Consider the following 16,448-nt stretch of genomic DNA (forward strand, 5'->3'; position numbering starts at 1 on the left):
CCCAATGTCTGGTATCGGTCCCTCTTGGCCTGTAGGAGTATATAGCGATCATCATTGGGCGTTGTTTTTCGCGGACGACCACCACTGGTCCTTCGAACCGCTGTACCTGTCGAAGGCCGACCACGCACGTGATACGATGCTATGGGCGATACCGAACTCTGCAGCCACACTCCTCGCACTTCCCAATTATTCAACCTCGGGTAAAGTCATCCAGATGTTGTATACGGGCCATTTTGTTGTCTGTAGCACTGTATGAAATCAATCGAACGTCTGTAACAATCGTTCTCACCATTTGTTATTTGCACTTAACTGCTGAACTGCTGATTTTATCTGTTTATGTGAGCCCTCTCATCACGATTCAAATTTTTGCATGTGCACAGTTATGCAAATCACCACAGGCTGTTTCGTTTGATTTTGTGGTTGTAACCTTTAGATATAGTGGTCCTTAAGTTTTGCACACAAGTATATATGTGTGCATCAGTTTGTAGGTTCGTATCGTAGCGCTGGTTTCAATCATAATCGAAAGTGACAGTGGCGGCAGCTAGCGACAAGATAGTAACTGAAGCGACAATTTCACTCTAAATTAAATTAAATTAAATTTCACTCTAAATTACTTGATCATTGTTTTAATTAATTCTTTAGCGTGCTCTCTGTATTGGTCGACTTTAGACAACACCTTAGGCTAATTTAAAAATTTTTGAATCATTCAATATCACTGCATAATATAAAAAAAATAAAATAAAGACATTTCATTATGTATATTTATAACAATTTATAGGCATATTTATTGTTATATATAACAATTTATAGGCATTTATAAGCATATTCCAACATGAAAGACAATGAAATAGAAATATGTTTATATGGAGGGGGGGACAAACATATAATATGATTTATTCTCCGCTCCCTCTAGTGGAATTCTCTTATCACACTTTAGGTGTAAACATGGCTGGTGTGGAAGAATGTGACAGTACAACCACTATTGATTGTCGTTCTCATACAGTGTTCACAAATGATCCTATTGCATTTAAAAGCCTTTTGTATAAACAAGTTCAAGTTGCCGCAACAGATGGGAATGTATACACAGGTTGGGTAAAGACAATAGACCCAGTTTCAGAAAGGTATATATAAATATGCATTTTTTTTCTCTCCGTCTCTGTTTTTTGCCCAATGCCCTGGCACAAGTACAAAATGCAGTATTATTAATAAAAGATAAACTGTTATTATAGATGTACAAGCAAGTTGCTTTACCACGACAGCCCTCCACAGTAATTTAAGTGGTACAAAAAATAACCCCAGGGGTTCACATCTAGTGAGTATGTGCTTGGTACACTCAGGATCCTTAGGTGGAAATCATCATTCTCCTTTTTGGTGATTCTCTCCCACTTCTCTCTCTTTCGCTCAGGGACCGACCGGGCTAGCCGAGTCGGTAAAGTACCTGCCCGGCAACCCAAAGGTCGCGGGTTCGATTCCCCCCTCGGGCTTGGATCAAAGTACTGCAAAAACCTTGGGAGGTGCAATATGGCCACAGAAGCCGATGCGCCAACAACTACCAAATCAATCAATCAATCTTTCGCTCAGGGCACTCAAAATTTTTTGAGTGCCCTGAGCGAAAGCATAAGCCTCAGGCTTCCTTGCACCACATGGCTAATAATAATAATAATAAAATATGCAGGATTTACCTGCCCAGGTCGCAATCATCGCCAGTACACGTGCATGTTTCCCTAATATTCCTCGTTTTGTGTGATAATTCTAGCTTATTATTAGTAGCATCTATGTAAGCTTCTTTTGCACACTTCAATTAGTGTTGTGAATTTTCTTTTATGAGGATTTAAAATTACTGTGTTGTTAATAATGTAAATTGAATTTTGCAGTCTCTGCGCCTTACATGGCTCCAACTGTATATTACGATAATGTCGTGAACTGTCTTCTAAGGGTTATAAAATTACTATGTTGTTAATTAATAATGTAAATATTATTTTGTTGTTTCTGCGGGATGCAGAGAGGCCATTTCGTTTGTTGGCTAATTGTATTTTGTTAATTCACCTCGTTTCGTTGTTAAATTATGTATGCTACATTACTTTAAATTGTTATGTTAATGTAAATATCATCCTGTTGTCTCTGCCATTGCGTTTAGTTTGCTGGCTGTACACGTAGTTTGTTAATTCACCTTGTTCAGTTGAAGGATTGTTTGCTAATTATTTTTAGCTGATGATTCGGGGTTTTAGTGGGTCTTTCACCCATAGCTTGGGTCATATGGCTTTGGCAGGAGGGGTTCTGTTGTCTTAATAACCTTTATATTTGTGAGACTTTAGCCTTAAATGCATCTTAGCCTTAATATTTGTTCAAACCTTAACTTATTTTAAATGATTTTATGCAAGTTGCTGCATAAAGTGTTTTAGATTTTATGACCTGTCTTATCCTTTTAACTTCTATTTGTTGTTCGTGCTGATAGTTTCAGCTAAACTTGTATATCATAGAAAGTTGTGGCTGTTTAGTAAATTGTCATCAGTACTGGTTGAGGATTGTCAACAGTGTTTTCTTGTTTTGTTTGGATGGTTTTGTCGTGACAGCCTGTATTTGTTTTTGCTGGCTGGACTCTGATCTGAGTTTTCTGGTTTCGGGGATTGGTTCAGACTATCACTTGTTAAAATGTAAAATACTGTTTGATTATTGTTAAGTTAAATTTTAAGTTGTCTCTTTGGACTTGCTCTCTGATTGTGTCTTGGGTTTTGGAAGTGGTATTAGATTAATTACCTTATGTGTTGTTATCTTGCATTAATCGTGTTGTTGGGGATTTTGCTGATTGATTGGCTGTTTTAGTTTTAAGTTTTTCAAGGTTTTGTAATCTTATTGATTTGCAGTCTTTCGATTGCTTATTGGTATGATTCTTGCCTTGTTGTTTTTGGAGTTTTAAATTTGATTTTAAGTTATTATCTGCCCTAATGGTTGATATTATGATTGGCTTTATTATGATTACTGGGTAAAATTGATTGTATGTATATATATGCATAGCTGTTGATAATTAGTTTTTGATTACATGTTCCTTGTAGTCTTCTTACTTTTCTCTTTTATATTCTTCTGCTTATATTTCTAGAGGATATCTATTCCTCTTCTCTTCTGTTCCTTTTTTCTTCATCCTCTCTTTCCTTTCTAAATTATTTTGAGGTTCTCCTTGTGACAACCTCGGTATGTGTCTCTTGGTAGTAGAACCGGGCTGCCTCTTTGTGGCTTGGGACAGGAGTCAGGGAATAGGGGAGCCTTTGTTCTCCTGCCCCCAACTGTTAAATGCCAGGTGCTGGCTTACAACATACAACAAAACACACATTAATATACACATCAAGATACAAACATTTCATTAGATTTAAAAATTTTTTTTTTTTAAATGCTGGCAATGGCATTTTGCTGTTAGATGACTCAGCGCCGTATAGGGGAAACCCTGGTTACTGTCTTTACATTCAAAGTATTCTTTACATACAAGAATACTTTGAATTCCTTGTCACAGACTTAGTAATTTGGAATCTTCTCTTTTCGTTCATCTCTGGCTTAAAATTTCCCTACCTCATTCTGTCAAATTCATTCTCTCAGCTCCACTAATCACTTGGAACTCTTTGACTTCCTTCCTTTGAAACTTGACTTTCTCCAGTCCAACTTTCCTAACAGTGAGGAAATTTTCTTTGGTGATCTTAACATTCACACAATGGCCGGCTTCAGCTGTTTAGTCACAGACCCAGCTGGTCAAGATGCTGAGGCTTTAGCAATTACTGATGACTTCCCACGGTTGTTCATTTACCTACTAGAATACCAGACAATCCTAACTACACAGCAAACAATCTTTTTCTCACTAACAACCCTTCATTTGCACCTCAGATAACTTCGTGATAGTCTTTTTCAGTGGAGCCTTTCTCTCAAGGCCATTCTCAACTTTGTGTTGTTTGCCATTACAAAATTCCAAATTGGGTTGATCTGTGAGATTTTCTTCTTTTCTTTGGTTTTCCAATAAATACACTAAGGTTGTTTAAGATAAGGATGTTGCATATTGCAATTGGCTTACATACAAATCTCCAAGTTCATTTTCTGCCTACACCAAACTCATAACTGTTGTAAAGCAGTTATTAATCAGTTTAAACCAGATTTTGAGCAGGCTAAGAACAGAATGGTAGTTGGGCATTCTAGTGTCTTGCCAAAACTATTGGTTGCAAATTTTGCCCATCTCTACTCCCACCATCTGTTAAAACTTGATGGTTCTATTAACACCTCAGCTGCGAATCTGATTGAATCCTACTTTCTTCTAACTCTTGTATTAATGATCTTGGTAAACCACATCCAACCATTAAGTCTCCTGTGGTCTTCCATCAAAAGGATAGCAGAAGAACTTTGAACAATCTCGATGCCAAGAAAGCTTGAGGTCTTGATGATATTTTTCCACTTGTTCTCAACACCTGTGCTCACTCCTGCTGTGTCACCTTTTTACAATTTTGGTGGTTTTTTTTCCTCTGCTTGGAAATTTGCTCATATTGAGCCAGTTCCTAAAAAGAGGTAACAAATCTGCCCCATTCAGTTATCGTCCCATTGCATTTACTTCTACTCTTTCTAAAGTAATGGAGAAATCCATTAACTGCCAACTCATAAACTATCTAGAAACCTTCCATCTGAGCAACAATCACCAATATTGATTCCATCTGTGTCAATCCACTGGTTGTATGCTGGCTTACGTTATCCATTTATGGACAAATTCAGTGGAAAAGTTTGGTGAAACTCAGGCATTTGTTCTTGACATTTCAAACACTTGATTGTATCTGGCATAAAGTTTTGTAAATAAGCTTCCATCTTGTTGTTTGCCAACTGTTTTTTGTAATTGGGTATCTGGTTTTCTCTCTGACTGCTCACTGTGGGTGATGGTAGATGGCCCTCTGTGTTCTAACTTCTAAACTCATGCTGGTGTTCCCCAAGGTTCAATTCTTTCTCCCACTCATACATTAATGACTTTCTTCCATTAACTCGCAATCCTTTCTGTTGTTGCTGATGATAACACATTCCATTCCACCTTCCAGTTGCACAAATGGATTCTTCTGCTGCTTTGCTTATCTTCAAGCACACTCACATTTCTAGACAATCACCTCTCTCTCTCTCTCTCTCTCTCTCTCTCTCTCTCTCTCTCTCTCTCTCTCTCTCTCTCTCTCTAAGCACATAACAAATATTGTTTCATCTGCATTAAAAAAAACTGAGTTTTCTCTTTTGCTTTTGACATAAACATAAATTATCTTCTAAACAGCTACTCACTCTGTACAAATCTCAAATTCATCTCACCATGGAATAATGTCCCTACATCTGGACAGCATTAGCATTAGCATTAGTAGAGGCATATGATGCAAGAAAGCAAGCTTATTCAGCATTAGCCAAAAAAAAAAGAAAAAAAAAAACAAAACAACCACTACTCCCATTTCACCCCTGAATTCGTTCGAAATACCTGTCCAGCTGAGCCTTAAATTTGTTTAGGCTATCAACTTCAACAACAAGCGATGGAAGTCTATTCCACAAACCAACTGCCCGCTGGCTAAAGGCGAATTTCCGCACATCTATCCGACATCCGTCCTTCCTCAATTTGAATTTATGCCCTCTCAGGTGATTATTCTGAGCAAGAGGAAGAATTCCATCGGCATTGAGCATGCTCAAGCCATTCAAAGCCTTGTACACCTCTATCAGATCACCTCGGCGATGCCTAGTCTCCAGGCTCTGTAATTTGCAAAACTTAAGCCTTTCTTCGTAAGAGCAACCCTTTGTTCCATTCACTAATCTTGTTGCCCTTCTCTGTACTCGTTCCAGCAGCTCTACATCCTTCTTGAAATGAGGCCTCCAGACCTGTATACAGTACTCAAGGTGTGGCCTGACCAATGCCTTATACAAGGGAATAATCACATCCCTGTCCCTGCTAGAAAAATTCCTGTATATCATTGACAAGACACCATGAGCTACTCTTGCAGCTCGTCTGCACTGCTCAGAGAACTTCATATCTGCCTGCACAATTACCCCCAGGTCCTTTTCATTCTCTACCACTGTCAGCGTAGTACCACAGAGTTGATACGTTGATCTGGGGTTACTGTTTCCCATATGTAGTACTTTACATTTGTCAATGTTAAACTTCATTTGCCACCTCTCAGCCCATCTGCTCAACCTTTCCAGATCCTGTTGCAGCAGCATAGTATCAGTAGTGTCCTTAACAATCCTGCCAACCTTTGTATCGTCTGCAAACTTGGACATTAAGCCTGATACACCATCATCAATATCATTTATAAATACAGAAAACAACAATGGACCCAACACTGAACCCTGAGGAACTCCACTAATAACATTAGTCCACGTTGAGCAGTGTCCATTGATTACCACTCTCTGTCTTCTGCCACTCAACCATCCCTTTATCCATAGCAGCAATTTGCCTCGAATGCCATACTTCTCCAATTTGTGCAGCAGTCTTCCATGCGCAACAGTATCAAAAGCCTTTCTAAGATCCAAATATATAATATCAAAGTTATTCCCTGCATCCAGTTCTTTTGTGACTACATCATAGTATCCAATCAAATTGGTCAGACAAGACCTGCCCTTAACAAACCCATGCTGTGTCTGAGCTATAACTGAATTCTTGTCCAGATGATCCTGCAGTGCTTCTTTAACCAGTGCCTCCATTAATTTTCCTGGAACCGAAGTTAAACTAACAGGTCTATAATTACTTGTGTCAGCCTTTGATCCTCCTTTGTGAATTGGGGTTACATTTGCACATCTCCAGTCCATGGGTACCTCCCCTGAGTCCAAAGAAGCTCTCATAATTATGGCTAGGGGTTTGCTTACTTCCTTTGCTGCCTCCTTTAATATAACTGGATAGATCCCATCCACCCCGGGTGCCTGGGTGCCCCGATAATATCTCCTCATGCTTCTGGACTCCATTCAAGGGTGGGCAATTAGGTTAATTAATGACTTATCTCTTACAAAATCTCTACACTATGTCTCAGACTGTTTCTGCTGCCTTTATTATAGATAGTTCTATGGGCACTGTTCTTCTGAATTGACTTCTATAATTCCTGCTCTCTCTCTCTTCCAAACTAGTCTGAACATGTGCACCAGTTAGCATCCTTTTACTGTCCAACTTAAACTCATGGAACCAACTTTTCTTTTCCTCATTTATTCCTTCAACTTCTGTTGTCTGGAACAACCTCTCTGCACATGTATTTCCTGAAAATTACAATTGCAGAAGTTGAAGTCTGATGTCAAAAAGTATTTTCATCATCTCAGCCTTTATGAAAGTACCTCTGTACCTATAGTACTTAATACCCATACACGGTATATATTTTCTCAAAGCGATGTCCTGATCAATTATCAACCCATATTTTTAATAAATCACTAAAAGATGACATTTTTGTACTACCTATATACAAATGTTGATTGAAACTTTAAGCTAATTATTATTAACTAGTTTCATGAATCAGCAGCATTGAAAAAATATTAAATACAGTAGCTCAGTGAAAACTCATCTTATATTAACCAAATTTTAACGGAAGGTCAGCATGGTTTTCATCATGAAGGTTCCATTACCACCAACTTGCTTGCCTTTTGGCAATTTCCACCATGGATATTGATTGGGGCAGCTGGGTAGAGTCCTGCATTGAGTCAAGTATTTGCAGGTTAAGTGTGGTTCCAGTTTTTATAAATAATTCATTGCCACACAACACCAAGAGACAAGAATTAAAAGGTTCAACTGGAGGAAGAAGGGAGATGATTTGATTGGAAGATTCAAGTGATAAAGATGTTGAACTTTAGTTTTGGAAGTTTCAGTGTGTCAACATCTTCATCTTTATTTCTGATAATGAAGATTTATTATTAGCCATAATAAATGGCTAATAAAGGAAGCGTGAGGCTTATGCTCAACCAGCCAAAAAAAAAAATTCTGAATTACCCTGAGTGCCAAGTTCATACTCACCAGATGTGAGCCCTTGGGATTATCAATTGTTTGGAGTGGTGGGGGAAAACAACAGTTTTTCCCCCACCACTTTAAACAAGATTTGAAAAAAAAAAAAAAAAAAAAAAACCTGTTTTTTTTTTTTTTTTTTTTCAAATCTTGTAGCTGTTGCTTGTTTCATTCTTACCATCCTTGCCAACAGTGTAGCCAGTGAAAGAGATTTTTCTGCATCTGGATTTCTATCCAAGAAAGAACACAGTTGAACCCAGAAACTGTTGGTGATGCCCTCTTTCTACATAACATATTAAAAAAATGTGTAAAATCATGTTATCAATCTATTTTCATTTACTTTTCTATTTAATGAAATTTAAAAAAAAATAATTTTTCTAAAAATTTTTATGTATTATTTACACTAAAAATATTAATATTGCTTTCTTAATATGTCAGTTCTTTTTTCTATTTGTTTTGCGGGTGGCATGTAGAAACAATGCAGGTGGGGTTGGGTGCAGTTACGAGTGTGGCTATAATACAATGGGCCTGCGCAGGACTGTAAGCTGGGTTGATGTGAGTTATTATATAGATCTCTCTGTAGGACACTCAGTACAGTTAATCACAAACTTTTAAAATTAAAGCTATAATTACAGTATTTGTACTCCACTTCTAAACTGGGTAAATGAATAGATTATTTATAATAGCTCAATGTCTCTTGAAGTCTTTTCTTCAGGTTCCTCATTGGGTCCTCTCCTTTTTTAGCAGATGGTGTTAAACATTATAAATCTTGTAATTCCATTAACAACTGCATTAAATTTTGGGCCTTCCTTGAATCTTTTCATTTTTGGTTAAGCATAATACCTGATCATAAATATGGATAACAGCAAAGTTGTATCATATAAAGATTCTCAGAAGAAAGTGATAAAGTGTTGCTATGCTATTCAGCAACAACACTCCTAAATGAAATTGGTGATATAGATATTATATTCTCAAATAATTGTTTCTTCTCCTTCTCATGTAACCAAACACATAACCAAACAGATATACAGACAAGTAGGTTTCATCAAATGTTATTCATCTTCCTTTTGCAATGTACGACTAATGAAAATTTCATTCACTTTAGTACTTCCTATGTGGGAGTTTGGGTACTCTTTGGTCTCATGAATTTGTGTTAAATGAGAAAAGGCCTCAAACAAAAATTATCAAGTACTTTTAAAGAAGACATCAAATAGGATTGGGATTCAAATATCAATCAGTGTCGATCCACTGGTGATATTCTGGCTTATGTTACCCATTTATGGACTACTTCAATGGAAAGGTTCGGTGAAACACAAGTAGTTGCTCTTGACATCTCAAAGGCTTTCGATCGTGTTTGGCATAAAGGTCTTCTAAACAAGCTTCCATCTTATGGTTTGCCAACTGTTTTTAGTAATTGGTTATCCAGTTTTCTCTCTGATCGCTCACTGAGGGTGATGGTAGATGGCTCTCTGTCTTCTAACTTCTCCACTAATGCCGGTGTCCCCCAAGGTTCAGTTCTTTCCCCCACTCTTTTCCTCTTGTATATCAATGACCTTCTTCCATTGACTGGAAATCCTATCCATAGTTTTGCCGATGATAGTACATTGCATTCAACCTTCCATTTTGAGAAACCTTGCCCTGCTCAATCAGCTTCAACTTCTCGGAAATCTGCTACCAATTCCTTAAATGCCGATCTTCAGGTAATTCTCCAGTGGGGCAAAGACAACTTAGTTGATTTCAACCCTTCTAAAACTCAGTCTTGTCTTATATCTTGCAAAAAGGATTCTTCTGCTCCTATGCTTATCTTTAGTGACACTCCAGTTTCTAGGCAAAAGGATATATCTCTTTTGGGGATTTCCCTGACTTCTAATCTCTCTTGGCACAAGCACATTACAAATATTGCTTCCTCTGCATCTAAAAAACTTGGTTTTCTCTTTTGCTCTCGGCGTTACTTTTCTTCCAAACAGCTGCTCACTCTGTATAAATTGCAAATCTGCCCTGCCATGGAATATTGTTCCCACATTTGGGGTGATGCCCCCAAAACCTCTCTCAGGCTTCTTGATTCCATTCAGAAGAGGGCAGTTAGGTTAATTAATGATTCATCTCTAACAGAGTCTCTCCACTCGCTTTCTCATAGACGTACTGTTTCTGCTGCATGCCTCTTCTACAGATATTTCCATGGGCACTGTTCTTCTGAATTGGCTTCTATAATTCCCGCTCTCTTTCAAAACAGTCCGAACACGTGCCGCCACCAGCCAACATCCATTTACTGTCCAACTTCAAACCCACAGAACCAACTTTTCATCTTCCTCATTTATTCATTCAACTGCCGTTTTCTGGAACAACCTTCCTTCATACGTATTTCCTGAAAATTACAATCTACAGAAGTTCAAGTCCAATGTCAACAAATATCTTCTTTCGTCTTCTTAACCTCCAACCCAAGCATGGTACTAAGTACTATAGGTTCTAATACCTCTCGTGTTTGGGGTTCTCATAAAAAAAAAAAAAAAAAGTCATAAATGGTAATATGAATACTGTGCTACACTTGCACAGATACACTGTAATTCATTTTACATTCAAATTTTTAGTTATGGAAAGAAAAAACTAATTAATTAATGAATCACCCAGACTTCTTTTTGAATCACTCCGTACACAACTCACACATGCAAAAGTTAAGGAAGTTAAAAATTTAATTATTAGAAATATCATTATTAGTTGAAATTTAAATAAAAAACTGATGTACAGTATAAATCTGTAAATGAATAACTTATAAAATTGCTAAAAAACTTAGTGAATATGCATGACATGAAGAGTTCTTTGGAGAAGATAATGCCTTATAATTTGCCTCTCAAAAACATCACAGGTATGCTCTATGGGCTGAATTCTGAGTATCTAGCAGGCAACTCCATTCTATAAATAAACTTCAAGTCTTCCGTTTATTCTTATGATAGCTGAGGCCAGAAATGCTTTCAGAAATTTATCAACTAACTGAGCCTTATGGAAAAAGGAGTTAATATTTAATTGACATTAATTAGCAGCCTTACACAGAGCTCTGAGATTTTCTTTTTATTATTGAGAAGGCATGATTCCATCCTAAAAGACATGGAAGGACACGACAGCCATTTTATGGTGATGTCTATATACTGTTATTCTGCCTTCCACTAAAACTGCACTTTTCACTATTAGGGAGGGTTTGTGTGTATTACAAAGGTGTAAGTTGCTTCAATCACTGTTCCATCTGAATCTTGACTTGTCAGAGAGCCACATTTGTTTCCATTATAGAGTTCACTTCACTGAAGTCTGTAAGACCTGTATAACTTCATATAGTAAAGCTGTGGTTCACACGACCACCAATGCAAGTTAATGTGCAGGCAATTTTCTGTTATATTTGGCTGGTATTCAGATATTGGTCATATTGTGTTTCTCATGCCTTTGTCTTTCTTATAGTTAGTTACACGGTCTTGCCTCCTCAGATTGTTTTCATAGCCTCAAGATGACACCTTTTGGACATTAAAGAATGACAATCTCCACATGAGGTTGGTCCATCTCCATTTTTCCAATCACCCTCCATTGCTGACAGTCATCCAGATGGTACTGTGGAAGAAAGCTTTTAAGCTACGTTCTCTTGCCTAGCAGGAAAAAACAAAGTACAGGTAATCCTCGTATAACACAGTAGTTAGGTTCTTATAAAATCTTGTGTAGTGCGAAACCGTGTTATATTGGACTAAGAACCATTACGAAAAAGGGGGGGGGGGAATTACATTTCAAAGGCTAACAAAAATGCATCATTTTGTTTTTATAACTTCGGAAACTTAATTTTTATTAAAAATAGTATATATAATATTGGTGTAGATACACCTTAGTTTACCCATAAATTAAACTAACTTGTTAAAACCATATGCTATTATGCCCTGTGCATTTCATCTTTAAAATAAATAACTGAACAAACATTTTACAAACTGATACATATATGTCAGATAATGTACCTTCATTTAATTTTCTTCCTCTTCATTGCTGCTAAGTGTAATCAAATGATAAAATTTTCACTGTCGCAGAATATCTTCACCTTTTTGAACTTTCTTCTGGCATCAGAAATTTTGTGTATCTTCTGCCCCCCTCTAATAAATCAGTATTCTGCGATTGTTTGCTTTTGCTTGATAGATCTTTGTAAATTGCATGGTATGGAGCTAAGCATTTTTGAAGCCCCCTTTTGAACTCTGTGTTCAAAAGGTTCCAATCCAGTCCACAATTAAACTATCCACTACGATTTTGATACAGTCCACAATTAAAAAATGTTTCGATGCCTCCATCACTTCAATAGATTCGGAATCAATTTTTTTTTTTCAAAATCCATTGTAACAATTTTCTGATGTAATGCTTTGATCTAATGGCTGAATTTGTTGTTTGAAGAAGTTGTATTAGGTTGTAGGAACATTACTTAAACTTTATGATTTAGATCTTTTGGATGGTATGGTGCCTTATCCAATAGTAATAAAACTGAAATCTAGATTTTTCTGCTTTAGTTTTCCACAGCAGTTTAGATACAAAATGATTTAGAAACCACCCTTTAAATAAATCAGCAGTTACCCAAATTATGCCTAAGTTTCTAGGCATAATTTAGGGCTGAAATTTAATTCACAACAAAGAATTATTCCAATATGGTTCTTAAGAACAAAGTTTAGTAATACCTACCTGGAAAATTTATAAACGATAAAATAAAAACCTTAAAAGTTACGAACTGCATGTTTCGAAGTCACAGTTTTTTGTGGTCTCAAACAAGCACAAGTTTAATTAATAGCACAGAACCTACCACGGGGATTTCTCAACAAAATAAAATATGGGGATTTCTTAACAGAATAAAATATGGGGGTTTCTGAACTTTTTTTTGCATAACAACTAGCGAATCAACAGTGGGGATTCACAAAAAAGAATGGAAATGTTGAAAAATTACATCCAACATAATAGCTTTTATTCAAACTTATTACATCCAACGTACTTTTATTCAAAAATACCGTGCTATGTGAGGTTTGCTACAATTCTCTAACCACTAGAGCAAAACCTTGTTATATAAGTGTCGTGTTGTGTGAGGATTGCCGCAATTTATCAATCATATTAGAGTGAAACCATGTTTTAAAAGTACCGTGTTATACGGTGGTTGCCTGTACAAAAAAAAAAAAAAAAACACCTTGCCAAGTCTGTTATTAGAAGAGGTGTAAAAAAGGCCTTTTATTCAAATTTTTTATATATTTTAATTTAACTAGTGGAAAATATGCAATTTCCTTAACTTCTTTTGCACAAGTGTTTATATAAACATGGTCTAATTGTGAACAGTAATGGAGCTACTAGCTGTTTGAATTTTAAAACATGGCTATGGAGTTTTAAATGATATAAATAATAAAATGATAAGAATATTATTATCACAGTTGCACTTTCGAAAAGCAGATAGATATCTAGTAAGATGCTTATTTGCACTGGGCACGTTCTTATTTATTTTTTATTTTTTTATTATTTTTTACATTAAAACTCCATAGCAGTTTTTTGAAATTCACACATCCAATAACTCTGTAACCATTCAGGATCACACACTTATTTATATGAACTTTTTTTGTTGTTTTCAGATTTTGTATTATGAAATGTCCTGGATATATGAAGACTACAGGATGTTTCATTCAAGGTCATTCAAATGAAAATTGAAAAACAAAATAAAATGCATATTATGCAAAAAACTGATGTTAATTTCATGTTATATTACTGAGTGAAATGTGTTGGTGGCACTCTTGCAGTTATGCACCAGGGTAGAGATACGATCGGTAATGCAATTTTTGAATACAGAAGGGATAAAACTTTCTGAAATTTACTGCAGAATGTTAGCACACTATGGTGATGTGTACATGAATTAATGGCAAGTCTAAGAATGTATTAATAAGTTTCAGAAGCAAACACCAGGAAACATCATTGCAACACCAGGGTACCTGACCACCCACCATGGGTGGTGGTATCCACCGATAATAAGTAACAATAGTCTTCTCCTTTGGTGAAGTGTTACTTATTCGAGTAGTGCAATATCATGGCAACTCATTGTGAAGGTATTCACAATATGAGATATGCTTAAATGATGCCAATTATGAACTACTTTAGTAGGTTGCTGCGTATTAAAATGATGCAATAGCACTAACTTATACATAAATTTTAGAAGGGTACTGAAAGTGTCCAGGATTTTCATGAGTAGTGCAAACATTATATGCACTACTCATGAGTAGTGCAAACATCATATGCGGAAGTCATAGTGACAGAAGAACTCTTATGAGGAAACAGTAGCATTAATATTAGAAGAGATTGCTATTCATACAGGATTAGTATTAGTTCAGTGCATACTATATAGCAAAGAGTTTCACTTTTGAAAAGAGTGGTTTGCCCAATGGATTCCTTGGTGTTCAGCTGAAAGAACATTGACCATGTGTGTTACATGCTTCTTTGATGGTATGAACTAGGGCTACTAGAGACGGTAGTGTTCAAAGCCGCTAAGTGGATTTTTCTTATTTATTGATTTCAAATTATTGTTTTTCTAAAACTTTTGATTTAAATTTAGTAGTATAACATTATTTTGTGATTTTCTGATTAATTTGGTGTATTTATTCTTTACTCGGCCTTAATTGCATAAAAGTATCGGTAAGGGTTTCCACGTGTTTCAACTCCGCTACCGTTCGTAATTTTCCCGCCTTTGTGATACGATAGTTATATACCGTACTAGATAGCGTTAGTTGAACTTCGTTAGCAGTTAAATTGTACGTTTAAATAAATACATATAACGACTTAGATTACAAACGTAATAATTAATTATATTTAACATAATTAATAACATAACATAATTAATTATAATTAATTAATAAATTAATAGAATCATGACTCAGACCACAGCAGCAAAGCAAAAGGCTCAAGCTAATGGAAGTGCTGTGGCTCAGAGCAGAACTGAGGGGGGCAGTTGTCCTCTGACTCACAGCCTTATAAAATGCACTGTTTGCTTGATGTTTGCAGAGCAATCGGGTACGGGACATGATACTGCCAAGGGGGATGTCTTTGTGTGTGCGCGATGCAAGATGATATTCGCGCGATGATCATCTTTTAAGGGCACAAAAGGTGATATAGTTGTACATGTTGGCACTAATAATATTAAGAGTAGGAGACCGGCAGAATTACTTAACAAGTACAGGTCACTGTTGAACAAAAGCCGAGAATTAGGGTTGAATTTGAAAGTGTCTGCAATTCTGCCCAGACACGATAGGAGGGAGTATATGATGAGAGCCTTGTCGATCAATTCAGCCCTGGAAAGATTGTGCAAGGCTCAAGGGGTAAAATTTTTTTCAGCCTGGACTGTACTTGTTAACAGGAGAGATTGCTTCTACAGGGATGGGATACACTTAAATAGAAAGGGTGCAAGAATATTTGCTGATGCTATCGAGGCAGTGTTAGGTGGGTCGGAAAACTGCTAGCTTGGGGGGAGACAAAGACCACTAGATTGACAGTAGCCACTGGCAGAGGTGAAAGAGATTCTTGCACTGCTTCTATTAGAATGAGCAGAAGCCTGAAAAACAAGATGCATGATATTTCAGAGACTGCTGGGAGCCATTGCGGTACAAGTAAACACATGGGTTGTGTTAGGGTAGCTAAGAATAGAAACAGGTGCAGGTATACTTGCGTGTACACCAATGCTAGGAGTTTAGTAAATAAATTTGATGAATTTGAGGTATTGCTCAAAACATCAAAGGCAGATATTGTTGGGATTTCAGAGACGTGGTGTCACACAGATATAAGGGATGCAGAATTGCAATTTGGGGAGTACAACGTCTACAGAAAGGATAGACAGGATAGGAAGGGGGGAGGGGTTATACTATTAGTTAAGAAACACATAAAAACCAAGGAAGTGAAGCCAGTCGACATCGCTGGACAGTGCAGTGTTGAGTCAGTTTGGTGTGACATAAGCATTGGGAGATCAAAATTGAGAGTAGGAGTGTGCTATAGGCCTAATGACTCTGATGAGTATAATAAGGAACTGTACAGGGAAATAGAGTGGGCCAGTAAATCAGAGAGTCTTATAATGGGAGATTTTAATTTCCCAGATATTGACTGGAATTTGGGGGCTGGTTACTCACACACTAGCAGGGCTTTTGTGGATTTATTGGATGATTGTTTTCTACATCAGCATATTCGGGAGGCAACTAGAGGGAGTAATAATCTTGATTTGATTATCAGCAGTGATTCTTCATGCATTAAGAATCTGCAGATAAATGAACCACTAGGTGGCAGTGATCACAGTGTGCTGAAGTGGGATTTACTCAAAGAGGTAACTACCATTAGGGGTAAAGGGAAGGGTTATTGCTTCCGTAAAGGCGACTACGATGGACTGAGAGTGTATTTAAATTCTATACATTGGGACCAACTGATGATGTTACCAACAGCAAATTCAAAATGGGAAGCATTCAAAGAACTT

At 36.8% G+C, this 16,448-nt stretch overlaps 1 protein-coding gene across 1 annotated transcript in view; it reads left to right on the forward strand.

Moving 5' to 3' along the window:
* Positions 1 to 943: 943 nt before the first annotated feature.
* LOC150084915 (gem-associated protein 6-like) overlaps positions 944 to 16,448 on the forward strand; it is a 50,294-nt gene continuing 34,789 nt past the window's right edge. The window contains exon 1 of the mRNA XM_090375644.1: positions 944 to 1,121. Within this exon, the coding sequence (XP_090231770.1) occupies positions 946 to 1,121 (176 nt within the window). The 5' untranslated portion in view covers positions 944 to 945. The remainder of the gene's footprint in view (positions 1,122 to 16,448) is intronic.

The sequence above is a fragment of the Mastigoproctus giganteus genome, chromosome 6, assembly GCF_048544385.1.
Source record: "Mastigoproctus giganteus isolate SK-2022 chromosome 6, ASM4854438v1, whole genome shotgun sequence".
Taxonomy (NCBI): Eukaryota; Metazoa; Arthropoda; class Arachnida; order Uropygi; family Thelyphonidae; genus Mastigoproctus; species Mastigoproctus giganteus.